At 37.9% G+C, this 19,835-nt stretch overlaps 1 protein-coding gene across 1 annotated transcript in view; it reads right to left on the reverse strand.

Moving 5' to 3' along the window:
• The window catches only part of NAV3 (neuron navigator 3), a 364,273-nt gene that overhangs the window by 178,523 nt on the left and 165,915 nt on the right, over nt 1–19,835 (reverse strand). Inside the window, exon 8 of the mRNA XM_037042823.1 lies at nt 6,854–7,880. Within this exon, the coding sequence (XP_036898718.1) occupies nt 6,854–7,880 (1,027 nt within the window). The remainder of the gene's footprint in view (nt 1–6,853; nt 7,881–19,835) is intronic.

Genomic DNA, 19,835 nt, shown 5'->3' on the forward strand with positions numbered 1-19,835 from the left:
AGCACTTGATCTTGGACTTCCCAGCCTCCAGAAAGTGAGAAGTAAATGTTTGTTGCTTAAGCCAATTGGGCTACGGCATTTTTGTTATAACTGCCAGAATGGATTAAGAGACCTGTAATGTATGTGCTACAGATAAATTAAGGCTTCTAGAAGTTTAATATTTTGCCCTACATAAGAAGCTAGTCAATACTGAAGCCACACTTAAACCTGCACACACTTTTCTGTTAACCACTACCCCACAGTTTAACTCTCTCCAAACGCCTCTGGACACTGGGGATTTTACTGCACTTGAGGTTCCCTTTGCTGAGAGATAGCTCAGTCACGAAGTTAATAACAGACAATATTTGAAGTAACAATACCCATTGGTCTACTCTAAATTTTACTCTTTACTACCTTAAGTTTTACTCATAAGTAAAAGAAGCTATTATATATGCCATTTAAAGGAATTCAGCAATAAATCAGAAAGACTATCAATCTTCAAATTTCATAAATATGGATTTATGTATTGATTTATATTAAAATATATCTCCTCATGGATTCACCTTGATATTATATATAGTCATAAATGCTGATACAAATAGAACTGGTTTGAGTCAACACTAACTAATGGTCTTGTAGTTCTTTCATTATAAACCTAACAAAAGGGAATGAAAAACAAATAAATATCTGTCTAAAACCAGTAATAGGCTTGTTTTTTCTCTCTTTCCTCATGGGAAGGCAGACAGTAATAGCAATAGTAACCTGTTAGTGCACAGTTGAGAGAGAGAGAAAGAGGAAAAAAGAGAGAGAGAGAGACAGAGAGAGAGAGTGAGAGAGAAATCTCATTCTTAAGAATGATGAAATTAGAAATCATTTGCCATCCATTGGATTAAATTATTAATTCTGGCAAGAAACCTCAATGAATTATTAATTCTGGCAAGAAGCCTCACTGGTAAAAGTAGATATAGTAATAGAATTTTTACATATGGTCTCAAAATACTTCTTACAAAATAGTAGGTAAAAATGGAGCAAAGTAACTCTAGAGTGGAGAACCATGGTAGACATTATCTTAATGAAGTGATCAATTCAACAGCACCAACATGGAAAATATCAACATCTTAATATCTATAGGCTGTAATGAAAAAAAAAATCACAGTGCTATGTCTGTGACACTCCAGACATACTAATATACATGTATATATATTTGTGTGTGTGTATGTATGTATGTATGTGTGTGTGTGTGTATATATATATATATATATATATATATATATATATATATAAAGTTATGAAGGAATATCAGACAAGCCCAAATTAAGAGACAGTCTACGAAATGCCTGCCTTCGATACACCAATGTCCTAAAGGTCAAGAAAATGCCAAAGAGCCATTCCAGACCGAGGGGTGTTAGGAAGACATGACAAGTGGGTGTAGCGAGTCCATGTATATGGGAGTTCTTTGTACTATTCTTGCAAATTTCCTATAAGTTAATTTTTTCCCCAAGAAAAAATAAAATGTGGAAAGAACCAGCAATGGCTTGATCAGGCAATCTGGCAGCGAAGCTTGTAAGCCAGGTAGAGAAAGGGTACTTGTAAGGTACTTGTAAGCCAGGTACAGAAAGGACCCGTTAATGCCATATCTCTGCTGAGCGAGTGCCAACTCACAGCAGTGCTCTGCACTCCAGGCCCTCTTCTAGACAGGTCTCTATATTCCCTCTTAAAATATTGCTGTACAAGGGAGTTTAAACTGCCACCCAATGCACAGATACATATCAAACCTGGAAAGTTTACACTTGTAAGGCAAGCGTTCAATAAGCTTTTTGTGCTGATGACCAATTATGCCCAGTGCCCATAAAACCACAATTGCAGCAGAATCTGCAAGAGTAGCTGCAAGGCTTACAAAAGCTTTGTCTGCATCACGGTTATATGCTCTACATTTCAATCTTCGTAAACTCACAGGTCCTCCTGCTCAATGTATTGGTTCAAGAAATAAGCCACACTTAAAACCACATGAGTAAATATTTTCAAATCTAATATATTTGCATTCTTTGTCTTTTAGAAGATAGTGTAATAGTCAATTCTCCATGCCACTTGCAGGCAAATCTGAAAGCTCACAAAAAGTTGTTACAACAAAAACCTCTTCTGAGAACCCATGAAGCTGTTATATAAGATACATCATATATCAAAAGAGAAAAATAACCTATAAATTCAGACTTTCTTGACCTAAATTTACAAGTCAGCTGTGTGCAAAGGGTCTCTGATTAATAGGTTTAAAAAGGATGGTGACTTTCTTCCTGGTACCGCATCCCCTTGCCTTATCTAAGGACTGGTTTTCTTTTTTTCTTTTGCAAACTGCTCACACCCCTTTGAGTTTAGGAGTTTGCTTTATGACCAGTGCATGGTTCCCTTCCCATTTACTACAAATGGTCAGAAAATTTAAAAAAAAGTATAGTTAAAAACAGTTTTAAATTCTGAACCATGTTAACACCTATTTTGAAATTTATTAGGAGCTGCTAAAAAGACTGAGGTTTAAGGGAAATGTACAGATCCCTCTTTCCTCCTTAATTCACTAATTAATTCACTATTATAGTTCACATATCTTTGCAATCATGAAGAATATAGGTCTAAACTAATGGACACAAAAGCAAGGAAAGAAAAATGACTCATGGCAAGAGGGAAGGCATTTTGTGGAAGGTCTAAAGGAACTAACACTTTTTGAACTTCAGGCAAGAAAAACAAGGTCGAAAAATACAACATAAAGGGAAGATACCCAGATATAAGAAAAACAGTTAAAAGTAGGCTTTTTTTCTTCAGTTCTGCTCTTCTCCTTTCTCCTTCTTTACTTCCTTTAATTAGGGCCTTTAACTGAAGTTTTAAGGAAAAAACCTCCAAATGTTGGTAACGTTCTCTTTCCCCCAGTTCCTGAATGGGGTTCATCCTACACTGACCTCTCCCACTAACAACCCATGTTACACATTGAAGATACACATCTTCATAGCACTTCCTCACTTGCCTATGATTTTTTCCATCATGCTAGGATTGTAAAATTGTAAAATGCCAAATTTAGGTGATGGCACAGCATTCTCCTTTTCACCGGTCAAATTATGGATCACCCTTTAGGTCTCGTCTTTTATCTCGGCCCCTCTGTGCTGCCTTTATTGACACCAACTTCATATAAGACTTAGGAAAACTCTTTCTCCCACATCACTTCCATATTTTGTGTATACTTCCATAATGGCAACATGCTTTACATTTTTTATTATAGTCTTTTATTATCCACAACAGACTGAACTCCCAGAGGTTAGAGACTAAAAAAAAGAAAGTCATTCTACCACTACCCTTCTTAAACACCTCCAGCAATCACCATAACACTTAAGGAGGCGGCCTGTTCCACTCGGATAGGTCTCATTAATGGGAACTGTGCACACTGAATTAAAATGGTCTTTCTTAAACTTCTTCGTCTTTGAATTTAGTGATACCTACTCATTAAATGGGCAAAGGTATACCAAATTCAAAACCACTTTTTTTTTTACCACATTTCAGTGATAAATGAGTTATAAAAACTGAATATAGAATATCCTTACATTGTAAGGAAGTAGGACTAATAAGATATCCATTAACTTCCAGAACCGAACATTATATATTTAAGACTCTGAACACTCAATTTGCAAGAGTTACAGAGGAAATCATGAATAACCTAGCATGACCTAGAAGTGGGCTGAGAAAAGGGGAAAAATCACTATAAGCTACCAATGTTTCCATTACATAGAGGTTATTTTAAAATATATTATCTTTATATGTTTTTAAAATTTATACTAATCAAGAGTGATTAGGTATTTACTATCATATATGAGTTAGGATGGATAATTTTCCAAAACTACCATTGACATTTTCCCAGCCAGAGTTTTCCCAGTAACAATACTTCTTATGTTTATAATGCAGGAGGAACTGATGTGCAAAGGCAGGGGAGTTTGCCTACTAGGAGTTTGCCTTTGAACCCAAATCTGCCAAGTTGACAGATATGCAGGCATGCTGTCAACTTGGCAGATTTGGGTTCAAAGGCAAACTCCTAGTAGCCCTGTACTTTAAGAAATCATCACTAATCTGATGTGAAATCTCTGCTTCTTCATCTCTGTAAACTGGGAATAACATTCTTATGGGTTTCTGAAAAAGTTTAAGAAAACATACACAAAATGCACATAAATCTTGTAGCAGAGACTTAAGTAAACACACAACAAATGAGAATAACATCATACAATAGTAAATTATTATTATTTATCAAATAATTAGAAATTCCAAAAAGCCTGTCAGGGGTTTTGCAGAAAAGATTTTTCATGGGGTTGGAGCAGTCAAAGCTGAAAGAATACCGGGGGTTACCTGGTCCAAACGACACAACTCCATGAGGTAAGTCTTGTACTAACATTTAAAAAGTGTCGATACTGACTGCCCCACCTTTAGAAGATTTACATCATCATTTATAAAATTATTCTGAACTGTTAAATACTTCAAACAGCTATTGTCTCATGTATATAGACTATGATGTAAAATGTTCTTATTAGATGGTTTTATTTTCAACTATGTATGTTATTGGTAATAACAAAAATAATTACTGGTACTTATAAATCATTCACTCTAATCTGCCTCTGTGCTAAAAAATTTACATGAGATGATCTTATTTAATCTTGAAAACAACCAAATGAGTTAGATATTCTTAGCAACCATATTTTACAGGGTTAAAAACGGAAGTTTGGGGAATGTCTTTTACTAGATGGCAGGTACTGTTCTAAGCCCTGTATAAATATTAGCTTATTTGCTCTTCAAAGTGGCCTTATGAGGAAGCTTCTATGATTATCACCCCATCTTGCAGATTAGAAAACTGAGACTCAGAGTCTTAGACTAGGTTACCTGAAGTCACACGACTTACCTGTGGTGGCACAGAGATTCTGACAAAGGCAACTGGCACTCAGGGCCCTCATTCCAACATGACGAAATCACAAGTATGGTCCGTATGACCAACTCAGATCTCTATGATTTTTTATTATATTTATCTTTGAAATGTGAATTATGATTCTGACATCTTAAATTCTGCTTTTTCAAGCAGGTAACCCTGACCCAATCACAAAGACCTTAAATGAATTACTGCTACTAGAGTCAGAATAGCAGATGTAAATGACATGTCCCAAGGGCTGAACTGCAATAATATAAAATTGTTTTGCTGAATCTACAAAGCCTCAGAAGAAAGCATTTAGATTTTATAAGTGAAAAAAATCATTATAATTATTTTGTTCACTTAAAAACCCATGTGTTAACAAATTTAATAAATTTAAACTATGTAATCTTGACTCTTTCTTAATTGTAGCAGATGCTACTTCCTGTTCAGAAAATTATTTCCTGTTGCTGAACTGCTGACCTGCTAAAAGGGTAAACAATTTCCCCCCCAGGCTATATTTCCTCTCCGAACAACAGGTGCTATTTTTTATAACTGTACAGAATACATATTTTAAAATATAACACACACTATAAATTTTATACATACAAAATAAAATAATATATAGAATGCAAAAATAAATTTAAAATAAAGTACAAATATAACAGAGGTAATTATTTTTGCCTAGCTACTTATGCCTAGCTGTGGAAAATAAACACAAATTCTGTGTTGGGAAAACAAGACCTTGTAAAGAACATATACTGGACATTTATAATGTGCCAGGAAATATGGGAAATATTTTACCTGCATGATCCCTGCTATTCTTCCCAACCCTATACGGCAGATACTACTGACAGCTGAAGAGAGCAAGACAGTGATCTAATTGCCCAAAGTCATACAGCTGGTAAATGGCAGAGCTGGGCATCAAATCTACATCCGTCTGACTCCAGGGCCTTCCCCTTTATGGCACACTGTTTTATGGGTGAAGACAAAAATATCTGAAAACTCTATAAAACTGAGAACTATTTCAAAAGACTAATAATAAAATAATAGTTGCAGTAGAAGCAGTAACAGACAGAAAGTCAAAGCACCTGACTTCTTTCTCTTTTGACAACAAATTTGTTAACCGTTTTAAAAAAATATTGTTTCTAGAGAAATAGAGCAAAGGGGAAGGGGGGAAGAGAGAGAGAGAGAGANATACTACTGACAGCTGAAGAGAGCAAGACAGTGATCTAATTGCCCAAAGTCATACAGCTGGTAAATGGCAGAGCTGGGCATCAAATCTACATCCGTCTGACTCCAGGGCCTTCCCCTTTATGGCACACTGTTTTATGGGTGAAGCCAAAAATATCTGAAAACTCTATAAAACTGAGAACTATTTCAAAAGACTAATAATAAAATAATAGTTGCAGTAGAAGCAGTAACAGACAGAGAGGAAAGTCAAAGCACCTGACTTCTTTCTCTTTTGACAACAAATTTGTTAACCATTTAAAAAAAATATTGTTTCTAGAGAAATAGAGCAAAGGGGAAGGGGGGAAGAGAGAGAGAGAGAGACAGAGAGAGAGAGAGAGAGAGAGACAGAGAGAGAGAGAGAGAGACAGACAGACATTGATTTGTTTTGATTCTTGTATGTGCCCTGACCTGGTATCAAACCTGCAACTTTGGTGTATGGGGATGATGTTCTAAACAACTGAGCTACCCAGTCAGGGCTGTGACAACAGACAGGTGAACTTGGAAGGCCTCAAGATCTTAAGAAGTGGGGAGGTAAGGGGAGGACTAAAGAATATTGAAGGTTTTTTTCTCTTAAGAAGTTAAATTCTAGATCTCTACAGAATGAATCATTTTTCCAAAATGATGATGCAAAACACGAATCTGGCAACCCTCATTATTGCATTCCGAGCGTAGAGACCCGAGAGCATTTACCCTGCGGAGGGAAGGAGGCCACCTCACCTGTAAATGAAAGGAGCCACCGTGGCCGTATTGGGGTGGCTGTGCTGCTGCTGAGGGAGGTGGACAGCACCATTTCCCATGGTCTGCCCACTGCCCTGTGCCACTGACCCGGCACAGGGGCCGGGAGGGGAAGCTTGGCTGGCTTCCCTGCCTTCTGTAGGAACAGGGCAATTTGATGTGCTTGCTTTCTCAGTGTTTATGGGCTTAGGCAAGGACTGCGAAGGGCTTCCCTTGGCAGTCCTGAATTTTTCCGACTCTTTGCTTGCTGTGCTGCCCGGTGAAACGGTTTGTTTTGCTGCTGGCACCTTTGAGCCCGGCTTTGGAATCCCACTGGAGGATGGGATTAGGCTTTCCTTCTTGGCCGCTGTGGTCTTGCTGCCCTTCGGGATCAAGCTTGCAATTTTAGAAGTCTTTTTTGGAGCGGTCTCTGTCGCCTGATCCTTCTCATCCTTGGCTGGTTTTTCAGTGCAAACTTTATTTTTGTCCCTGTTCTTTTCTTCTTTTTCCTTTGGCTGTAGCAAAGACTTTTTATTGCTAAGATTTTTGCTTCCAGCTTTTGGAGGCGCTAATTTAGGTGAGGCTTTGGGGCTGCTATTCGTTGAGCCACCACTGTTCAGCCCACTGCTAAAGCCTTCCATTTCACCAGGCTCGGAAACAGCATCGTCCTCCTTCCCACCCTCGCTGGGTCCCGAACTGGGAGGCTGCGGGGGGCGTAAAGCAGTCCGGGCATTGACCAGCTTGAATTTTTCAAGCATGGACTTCTGTCCCGAGGGAGCTGTTTTGACCCCTTCTGAGGCAGGGGGCTTCAGTCTGTCCGTAGGCGGTGGCGTGGGAGATGTCGCTGGACTGGACTGCTTCACGGTCAGCATGGTAGAGGTGGCGCTGTGCTTGACATTCATGGACTTGCTGCGCCAGGGCTTGCTGGCACTTGGAGAAGGGATGGCAGAGGCAGGGAGCTGCCCAGCAGGGCCCGGGGGCTGCGTGTTGCCATTCACACCTGACGATGGCTGAGGTCCTTTGGAGGAATCTGGACATCAAGAAATAAAGAAAAGGCTCGTTAGTTTTGGTCATTTGTATCACACCACGGAGTACTTCTAACAACAGACACAGCAGTCCTGTGAACAGAAAACAGACATACTGTGTGGCATCAGTCACAGTTGTTTTTCTTTATTTTACCTTCTAAAATTACTCTTATCCAAATGAACATCGATAGTCTGAAGATGAATAAAACACTACCCCTCCCCCTAAGCAACTCTGTGAATTTTTTGTAACTACTGATGTAGCTCATAGCAGTTGATTGTTATTCTACATAATATTATAAAAATGTCACATAATGAATACTGAGAAATTGCTTAAGCTACAGGGGGCCTACCTTGTTGTTATCTGATACAATATGCTCAGGAGTCATGGTTTAGCTTTTTGTTAATATTGTTTACTTTTATTTGTATAAAAAGCATTTAAATTTGTGATTTATAATGGGTCAGATAATCTACTCTGAAATATAAATATAAATATATGTATTGATAAGATCCTTATAACAATCTTGCAAGGTAAGTTAATATTATCATATTTTTACTTTCAAATTCAAAAACTGAGGCACAGAAAAACTATGTACCATGTTCAAGGTCACCCAGCCTGGATTCAAACTGAATTCCAGTCTGTGTTTCTAACTAGCATAGCTACAGCCTCCTGTAGTGGTCTGAATAAACTTTAAACTCTCATAAAAAAATTGAGCTACATTTCAGAGGCCATAGGAAAATAAGGTCTTTGTCATAGAGATACTTTATACTGCACACATTTCCAGTCAGAAATCTCATTGTATAATTTTATATGATTGTTCTAGCACTGATTAATGTTTGACTATAGGCCTTAATTTTATGTATAAAAAGCTAAATTAAAAGATATTTATAATATGGTATAAATAAAAAAGAACTGAGTGTGAGTTCAAAGAACTCAGTGTGAATGTTAACAAGTGGGAACTGTATAATTCTGATCAAGTCATTTATCATAAATGCCTCCCTCTTTAATACTCTTATTTTTTTAGAGAGATGGAATTATAAATGATTAAATTAGACATTTACATCAGAGTCATCATTTGGTAGTATTAATATACCAGATATTGACAAATACTTGCAAAACTGTTTTTGATGACATGCCCATAGGAAATATTTTACAAATAATATTCTTCAGCCCTGGCTGGCATAGCTCAGCGGATTGAGCACGGGCGGGCCTGCGAACCACACGATCGTGGTTCAGTTCCCAGTCAGGGCACATGCCTGGGTTGCAGGCCAGTTCCCAGCAGGGGACTCAGGAGAGGCAATCATACATTGATACTTCTCTCCTTCCCTTCCCCTCTAAAGATAAATAAATAAAATCTTTAAGAATAATAATATTCTTTTCATAATATTCAGAATTGCAGCCCATTAAGTTTCATTAAATATGCATAAATATAAAAATACAGTGCTTTTACTTTTAAATGCCATCCTCAAAGACATGCAAATATATAAGAAATAACATGTAATCAAGGCAATTAGTACCATATACTAGTCTCACCCATTTTTCAGAAGAAATTGACATAGAAAAAAAGAAAATGAAGAATAAAAGAAATAAAGAATAGGGAAAAAGTTATTTCAGTTAAATTTTGTTTCAGTTAGATTTTTAAAAATAAGTATGCCTAAAATAACATAATAAATTTGTGAACTGGTATCAACAATAGTAATTGTGTAGAAAAATGCATTTACTTATTTATTTATCTTTAGAGGGGAAGGGAAGGAGAGAGAGAGAGAAATATCAATGTATGGTTGCCTCTCGTGCATCCCCTGCTAGGAACTGGCCTGCAACCCAGGCATGTGCCCTGACTGGGAATCAAACCGCGATCGTGTGGTTCGCAGGCCCGCACTCAATCCACTGAGCTATGCCAACCAGGGCAGGAAAATGCATTTTATATTAAATTTCCTTAAACAAATTGCCCACCAACATTGACTTCAAACTCTTACTACCTTCCTACAATTCCACATTTAACCTGGCAAAAATTACAGACAACTGTGTGTATATATGCTAGATTACAGTATAATAGACCACTAAAGTCAAAATGCTTACATGGCATATTTAAATTTTAATGCATATGACAATGAATTAATTTTTTTCAGTAGTCATGTAAATTTGGCAATCTTTTCCAATTCTACATAGTTTTAGAAATCTAGATTCATATTCAAACACTAAGGTGTTCTAAACAGTAGTAGTATTGACTAATTTAAGACAAACACATACAACAAGCTTCAAAAAAAATATGCAGTGCCTCAAATACACCAAGTCTCTGAGAACAGATGTCAGTCTTCTGCCTCTGTTTCAGTATGTTTAATTCCAAATTTATTTCACTTACAGATAGGTCCCTTTCAGAGATTGATAACATTTCTTCCTAATTTAAATCATTCTTGATAGCAGGTAGAGTATATCCATGATCTACAGGTAGAAATGCCTATCACATATTTCTTCATTATTATTACTATTTATTGGTTAAGCCTTAAATTTGGCCTCATTTTATCTGGAGGAAAAAAGACAAAAACCTTACCCCCACACCCACCTCTGACCATCCTAACACTAAGCCTGGCTCAGGTGGCTACTCTGCATTCTTTCATAGCCTAGTATTTCCTCTGTGACAGCCGCAATAACTCCAGTGCAGTGGCCTGTTTCCTCCACTACACTGCACATTCCACAAGAGTGGAGAGTGGAGACCACGCCTGAATCACGCACAGTTTTACACCACGCACACACACCACGCTCATAGCCCAGTGTGGCGACTGCTCTGTGTGGCAGTCACTGAACTCAGTATTTGACTGATATTAATTAACTCGGTCCTCTTGACAACTGCACCAAGTTTCATCAACACCATCATTTCATTCACAAAGAAAGTAAAGCAAAACGAGGTTAAACAACTTGACCAAAGTTATGCGATTTGGGAGGAACAAACCTCAGAACTAAGCCTACCTTGGACTCTAGCTTAATTCTATCAACAATGATGTATAATTGTATAATGTATAAAGATAAGTTCAATGGGTCATTAATTATACCATTATTCCTTGAATACAGAAATACAGAAAATAAGGATTGCCAAATTAATGCCTTTACTGGAATTCCATCAAGTGAACTTTGTTTCCTAATTGTCTCCATTCAATTGGACACCAAGAGTATCTCTGAATAAAATAAATTTTCTCAAGTTCACTGAATTATACTCATGCATTTCATATAATGACTTCGCTGTTTTGCTGAGTTTTGTCCAACATCCGTGGCTATTTTTCTACTATTTCCAGCAATGTTAATGGATACTATTCAGTTCCTATAATCTATAGAATTTGAATCTAGGCACACCACCTGTTAATATGTACTGAGTAGCTAGTCTATTCAAGACACACCAAGACATCATATAATCTAGTCCAAGGAAAGAAAACAGACTCATACAAGATGAGAGGTATACATATCAAATATTAAATGAGTAGGAAAGAAGATGTGGGGGTCAGAGCTGCGCCCCTCTGGGGGCACAATATCTGACCAAATCAAGACTGATGACATGAGGGAGAGACATAAGGATTCACAGAAGGAGAAGCTTTTATAGATTTCCTTTAGGGAGCCATGTGAAAATTTTGTTCTATTTACTTATATTTGAAAATACACGCATACATATATTGGGACACAGGGTTGTAGAGAAACTTCGCCCTCCCCTTCCCCAAATCAAAGCATCATCTGCTGTGAATATGAAGGGGAGCCTCATACTGAGTTCATCTTCACTTTCTTACACTGACCTCAGAAGTTATTTGTAATAGTCCTCATTCTACAATGAAAACAATGTTGATAATTACTACAAATACAATAATGCTAACTGGCATTTTATTGAAGGTTCTTTAATTGCATTATCTCACATCAGTGCTCACAGACAATGAGGGGGAAAGGGCTCCGATTCCTAACTCACCCTTGTGGAAAGCAAAGCTTTGAGAGCCTAAAGAACTCATTTGCTGGTCTGCATCTAGGGAGGAGTTTGTCGGGAGCTAGGATGTGATCCCCCATTGTGTGATTCTAGAGCCGAAGCTCTACAATTTGTAGAATGTAGACCAGCCTAAGGGGTTAACGTACTGTGCATATAAGTCACACTGAATGCCCATCTCATTGCGACTCAGCAGACCTGCAGTGGCCCTGCGGTGCTGCATTGTAAAGAAGCTTCCAAATGACATCAAAGCTACGGGCCAGAGACCACGTTCTAAGTAGCCAAGGTTTAACAGATTCAGAAATCATGGCAACTGCTGACAGCATCAGCATTAAAAGCTTGTTTTTTATTACAGTACAGGCTACATTTGTTAGATATTCTATAGCTCTGTGGCATTAACACTTATCTCTTCGAATGCTCGAAAGCTTAGCCAGTCCCACACTCACCTCGATGGCTGACCATTTATGGCGAGGGACCACAGAAAACAAAAGCAGCCTATCGTCAGGTTTTCCTAATGCCCTTTATTTCTTCATTTTAGGCACATATGTAACACATATCTTCCACATTTATACAACTAAGTTAAGAAGGCAGGTAACTCCTGCCCCTGCATGCCTGGGAGCTTTGGTGGGGATGAGAGGAGAGGGTTAAAAAAAAGCCAGTCAGGGTGCTTTTGTAAATGTGCTGACAGTAGCTAGATAGGCTGCTATAGGAGCTCAAGGGCAGAAAAGGAATTTCAATATCACTCTCCTACAAAATGAGGCAGCGGGGACAACAAATGATAACATGCACGGCCCCAGTCCCAGCAACAGATGTAAAACTGTCCTCAGATGAGTACACACATATAAGACACTTCTGTAAGCTCAACTTAAATCTGTCCCCAGCCTGTCTCTATATATCAGTGATGAGGTGCTTCAGGTTTCATTAAGAGGGCAAACCACACGCTGCTGTGCTCCAGGAGGGCACTGGGATAACGGGTGTCTCCCCGGACGGACTCCTCACAGTAGAGGCTGCAGGACAACCTGGGCTGATACAGCTGGGTCTGTCACTCCTGCGGAATGGGCGTAGCCACAAATTCCAGCCTCTGCTCCATTTACACATTCAATGCTAAGTCCCTGGGCAAACTGGTGTATTTCTGAATGTTGATGACTCAGCTCTGACTGTGAATGAGTTGCTACCTGGGTACGGGGGAAGGAAGAGAGACCCAGTGTTCGTACTCACAGGCACCGCGGCAGTTGATCCGCATCTCACACCCGCAGGGCCTGTCTGTGCCAACAGCACAGTTTCTCACCTCTGACCTCCAAAAAAAGTTTCTTCCACCTCCTCTCCTTCCCCTTCTCCCTCCATTTCCTAATCCACCATCACCAACTAATGTAATTTATCCACTGCCTACTTTTTCCAAGTTCTTTCTTTCACACAGAATATCACACCTAAAGATCTTCACACATGGTAACCCATTTATAGCCATAACAATCTGCATTATAGTTATGACTTCTCTTGTTATAAGAAAACTGAAGCTTAGAAAGAGAAAGTAACTTGTTCCAATTCATAAGTATAGTATAAAAGACAAAACAAAAAATGGAACTTGGGTTCATCAGACTCCAGAATTTGGGGCTTTTGGCACTTCTGTTCACATTGGTTGCACACCCAGTTCTGCTGGGACGGCAAGTGTTTGTCACAGCAGTGAAGCTAACAGGTGACTCCTTGAAGTGTGGTTTTCTTCTCCCTCAACGAGCAGAATAGAAATGAGGGAACATCATAAGGACACTCTCTACTCAGTAAAGTACACGCGGGTGGGCAAAGGTAGGTTTGCGGTTGTAATGCAAGTAAATAACACAGTAACTAATAAATCAAAATACAATGCACTCTACTGTCTCTCATACTCACGGCTGTAAGCCTCCTTTTGCCCATGCCTGCATGCTCTCCCTGTGGGCGTTCTCTTGCACCATCCTTTTGAGTTGATGTATGAAAAGATTTCAATTCATGTTTACAAATCATCTAAATTTTTATGATCTCACCTTGCAAAAAATAACACTGGTGACTTGGGAAAACTATCAATCTAGCTCTAAAATTAATGCACAGAGGTAACTGGCAGCCACAGGAGGCATACTGGGCGCTTAGACGAGGGGATCTGTGTGTGGAACTCCGGCCTGCTCTCAAGGCCTGCGCCACCTTGCCAACACTGCTATTCGCCTCAGAAAGGACACAGGGAACATCCGCAACTGCTCACCACTTCCTAGCAACTACTTACCGCTTTTCCTCGGATTAGTAGACTTTTTAAATGGAAGCAAACCAGCTTTCAACTGAAAGGTTAACAACAACAAAGTAACAACAGAGACAGCACCACAAGGTTCCAACATGGATAACAATACAGAACTGTTTTTGAAGTACTGACTGTGTAGCAGGCAGTCCTACTCAGTTATATATGTGTCCTGCTAAAACTAGGACAATTTTAGCATCAAAAAAACACTGTGGAAAAGAGAAAAATGATTAATCAATGTGGCCATGGCAATTAGTTTGGTAAAGGATAAATTTGGACTCTCATTTCACAAGACACTCCAAAATACCTTTGAACATTTAAAAAGAGTAGCACTAATATCCAAAAATATTCATGTTGTTACCTACTGGCCCCTTGTTCACACCCCCAACTCTCTTCTACAACTGGTCGCATGTGCAGTGCGCAATTATCCACTTTATGACTCAGCAAAACATGGAGTGTTATCACAGGAATCCTAGGGGCCCTGTCCGTTCTGCACATGCTTATTCTGTACCACTTGCAGGGTTAGAGTGGTACTCTGTAGAGTGCTGTCAAATTTAGGGAAGATTCCATTCACCAGCAGTTTGACAAAAAGTATGTGATTTCTGTACAGGCACGTATAATTTGTGTGCACGTAAATATGAGCATTTATACATAAGCAAACAACATCTATTCCCACCTCTATTTAATCATATCACCTGACATATGTACCTAATTGTGTCGCCTCATGGAAATCCCTAAGATTAACTTGATGTTAATCAAGTTATTGATTATTTTTAAATAATCAACATTATTTTTAAAAACAATAAACATTACGTTTCAGGCTTATATAAGTATTAAGAAAATAGAAGTCATGATGGACTACGTAATTAAATCACCAGTAAAGATATAAGTAAAACATACTTGCATTGCCTTGAAAAGAAAAAATAATTCAGTGCATTGATCTTATAGTCATTACAGAATAATTTTTTAAAAAACAGAAATCAACAAACAGCAAGTGTTGGAAAGGGTTTGGAGAAAAGGGAACCCTAGTGCACTGATGGTTGGAATGCAGACTGGTGCAGCTACTGTGGAAAACAGTAAGGAGGGTCCTCAAAATACAAAAAATGGAACAGCCTTGTGACCTGGTGATTCGATTCCTGAAAATTTAATCCAAAAAAACCCAAAACACTAATTTGAAAGAATATATGCACCTCTATGTTCATTGCACAGTATTTACAATAGTCAAGATTTGGAAGCAATTCAAGTGCCCATCAACAGATGAGTGGATAAAAAAGCTGTGGTGCATATATACAGTGGAATACTCCCCAGCCATAAAAGGAAGGCATTCTTACCATTTGTGGCAACATGAATGGACCTAGAGGGTATTATGCTAAGTGAAATAAATCAGTCAGGGAAAGACAAATACCATAAGATTTTGCTTATATGTGGAATCTGAAGAACAAAACAAAGGAACAAACAAAATAGAAACAGACTCATAGATACAGAGAAATGACCAATGCTTGCCAGAGGGTAGGGGTGTTGGAGAAATGGGTACTGAAATATGAAGGTATTAAAAGTATAAATTAGTAGCTACACAATAGTCAAAAGGATGTAAAACACAACACAGGGAATATCGTCAATAATATTGTAATAACTATGTATGGTGCCCGCTGGGTACTGGAAGTATCAGGGGGAACACCTTATAAAGTATGATTGTCCAACCACTATGCTGTATACCTGAAACTAAAACAAAGTAATATTGAATGTAAGCTGTAATTTAAAAATATTTTTTTAGCCCTACCTTGTGTGGCTCAGTGATTGAGTGCTGGCCTGTGAATCAAGGGGTCGCCAGTTCAATTCCCAGTCAGGGCACATGCCTGGGTTGCAGGCTAGGTCCCCGGTGGGGGGCAAGCAGGAGGCAACCACACATCGTTGTTTGTCTCCCTGTGTTTCCCTCTCCCTTTCCCTGTCTAAAAATAAATAAAATCTTTAAAAATAAAAAGTAAAAATATTTTTATTCATATTTTGGTTTCTAACTCCATTTATTTATTTATTTATTTGTTTGTTTGTTTATTTTTGATTTAATCTTTATTGTATTTTCTCCATTACCATTTAGTCTGATACCCTCCTCCCCACAGCAATCACCACACTGCTGTCCATGAACATGGACAAAAATAAAGTTTAAATTAAAAAATAATACTCCCCAGATTAGTTAATCTCACAATGAAAATGTCACAGGATCTATGCCCCCCACCAAAAAAACAGAGAGAGAAAATATTTAAGAACTAGATATCTATGTTTTAGCTATCAAAATTCCATGCCTAATGCAACATTCACATTATATCTTACAGTTTTAAAAAGTTCAATTGCAAATGTTGCCAAATTCTTAGCATCGATCCTAGTAGACCTATGTTGAGTGGCAGTGAAAGTAAACACTTCCACAGCAGAAGAGACTTCATCCACATTCGGGGGGATCTGGACGTCTCCTCTCCTTTAGATGGATGGGTATGAGGGACAAATCACATGGGAGAAAGAACAAGAATACGGTTCTCTGGTTCTGCGGCAGCCTCTTAGCAACATGGAGAAACAGCTCTCTGCTAACCACCTCTGTCCAGTGATAAGTGGTGAAGGATGGTACTTTGGAAACTCAATTCCAAATATAGCTTGGAATAGGAACATTCCTAATAATTCTAAACTTCCTAACGTTTTACATATTTAGCCAGATTTTGTAAACCAAGAATGATTTCTCAAGCTCATTTGTCTCAGGGATATAAAGCGTACGCCCAAAACCAGGGCATGGTTTCCAGAGCATCCCCGAATTCCCAAGGACCTTTCCTTAAAGCCCACATTCATCTAGAGTGCTCTTGTCGGGGCCAAGGGCAGACGGATCACTGCTGCTGAGGACTCACTCTTCCTTGTGAGTTTCTGAATGGCGGGTCACCAAGAGAGGAAACGTGGACTCTCAAAAGAAATGCTTTTCTAGAAATGATGCTCTTTCCATTTCCCCATTTGTTCTGAGAAGTCTGTTCCCACATTCCATTCTAACAGAAGGACGGGATGACACTGCTCTCTACTACAGTACCGTTTCTATCTCAGCCTCCTCTGGAAGCCATAATCTATGGCCATGTTCACCAATATTTTAATATCTTTGCTGGAATGGTGAAATAAGCGCACTATTTTTTGAATTGCATTATTATTAAAATAATGTTAGATGTATCTTTTGAAGTGCAGTTTGTGATTCTATGTGATTTCCTTTCATTGGAGGTCACACAATTTTCATGAGCTATAGCTCACACATGAGCTATTTTATAACCCCAAATATGTGAAAAGCTACTGTGTTTTCAATGGCATTGATTTTTTTTATTTATTGATTTTAGAAAGAGAGAGAGAAAAAGGGAAGGAGAGAGGGGAAAAATAATTTCTTGTATGTACCCTGACAGGATTGAACCTGCAACCTTGATGAATCAGGACAATGTTCTAACCACAAAGCTAGGGCCTCAACAACACTTTTAAAATAGGGAAATAAAATTGCTTTAGTTGTGAATAAACCTGTACTACTTATTAACAAATTCTAGAGATTTTTCGATTGATTCACATAACTCATCAACTTAGACTTGCTAAAGAAGGTCAAAAGTATATTTCCACTTATAAGGAGTCAGGGAGCACATTAGAGATAATTTGGTTAGACTTCAAGTAAAATATCTTAATTTATTAATTTTAAATGTTACAATTCTTAATAACTAAATGGAATAGCACTTAGAATACTCAAGCGAGTACTTTCTGAACACTGTCATTAGAATACTGTAACCTTTGGCAATTCTTGTTTACATTTCATTTTTCTCAGTCATGGCCAGGGTTGTATGCAAATCAGTGCTGACAGTGACCTACGTGCCCCCAGATGAATCCTGCATTTTCATGTAAGTGACGGTCCCACCGCAAATCTCCATGTCAAAAGGGTTAAATAGGATTTGTACCAAAAAAAGATATACCACTGGAATAGGCTAAAGGGCAAATAATAAATTGTTTTCTATGAAATGTTTATTATTGTTTTGTTTGGTCTCATAATCTGAGATAAGGTTTTTGAAATATAAAATATCATGAGACAAATATTAATTTAGAAACATTGAAATTAGATATGTTGACATAAATCTGTAACAGGCATATTAATATAAATAACCATGCAGCATGTAAAACAAATTCCAGATGGTTATGTTATATCACATGATATAATTCATGCTTAAGTTATTACTGGCAGCTTTTAGGCATTTAATGCCTACATTTGAGATATTACAAATATTTGTGAATGTGAGATCATACACATTAAATATTTTGTAATTTTTAGTTAGTTAGAAATAAAAGTAATGGCTAACTCACCTTGTCTTTTGCTCTAGATCTGGACCTAAGGATATCTGCTGTTCACGGTCAAGAACCTCATAATGAAGGTTGTCTGTCTCCACCTTGTGGTTATTGTAAATATTGCTACTTTTGACTGAATGAATGAAAAACTGACTCCTTGCCTACCTTTGGATTTTTACTTTTAAACATCAGAAAATTTAAAAAAATTATTCCACATGACAGAAAAAAATCAAACACATTATGTTATCAGATTAGGTCATCTAAAACATTTCTAGGTCTCTTTGTCAATGCTATTAGTAATTTCTTGGAAAAGCATTATTTATATACCTGTAGCATCACAGAGCTAAATTGGATACTTGAGCAGTCTCTTCGAGACAATCCATGTATAAAAATACATTTTGTTTCCCTTGGTATATCATAGTACATGCAGGCCCCATCCGATACTTTCTGGGAAAGTTCAAAACAAGGAAAATAGTTTTCTAATAAGAAATTGTTTTTTCCCTTCTCCCTAGGAGAAGTGTAAGTATTCAGTAATACATCTTAGGTTCTTTAGTCAATGCTTATACTCTACATTTTGAAGCCAAATACATAACTTCCAAATACACACTAATTTCTTCTTTTTTCTCTTCAACCAAAAAAAAAAAAAAAACCTGCCGATATTTCAGAGATGAAGACACACTGCTTTGCTTTCGGGCATTTAAGGTCTGTACAATTTTGTGTGAGTGAATGAGACATTTTTACAAAACTATCTAAGTCATAGACTACCCTGTCAATTCAGGTCCGAGTAAGAAAGAGTTTTTTGGTCAGGTCATCTAGAGGACATAATTTGAGATGATCTAATCTGAGCAAAAACTTCCTGCCTGGTGAAATTGGTTAGACCAAAGTTGCCAGACATTATATTAGCTAAGCATATTTGTCTTTCATGTCTTTTGAATTTCATGTCTTTTTTTGCATGTAGAGTGCAGTATCGTGAAGAGAAGCTAAAATTCCATTGATTTGAAGGCTCTACCTCCAAATCAGCAGAGTGCCCTAGTTCCTCATGCAGACACATTCCTTACAACAGCGTAAGTTCTTGATTTTCTCATGGCTTCGGTGTGAACTACCTACTCTCCGTTTGGACCACAATCCACAGTGAGATGCAGCAAGCCAGCCTCTCTTTAAATGTACAGTTTGTACATTACAGAGAACTGTGCATCATGTAGTTAATATATAACCTGACTTTAGCGTGGACTTCCACTCTGTGCTCTTTCTCCCTGGCAATGTTGAGTTTTAATAGTTCTATTATGCATCCCTTCAATAAAGTAAAATAGACATGAATAATTTGTCTCTTTAGAAAAAACGAAGGTCATAATGTGTCTGTGTAATCCTGCTTTCGAAGATTAAATGCTCATAATTATATCTCAGATTTTGCC

This window comes from Sturnira hondurensis, unplaced genomic scaffold (genome assembly GCF_014824575.4).
Source record: "Sturnira hondurensis isolate 20B ecotype Veracruz unplaced genomic scaffold, ASM1482457v3 Scaffold0003801, whole genome shotgun sequence".
In the NCBI taxonomy this organism is placed as follows: Eukaryota; Metazoa; Chordata; class Mammalia; order Chiroptera; family Phyllostomidae; genus Sturnira; species Sturnira hondurensis.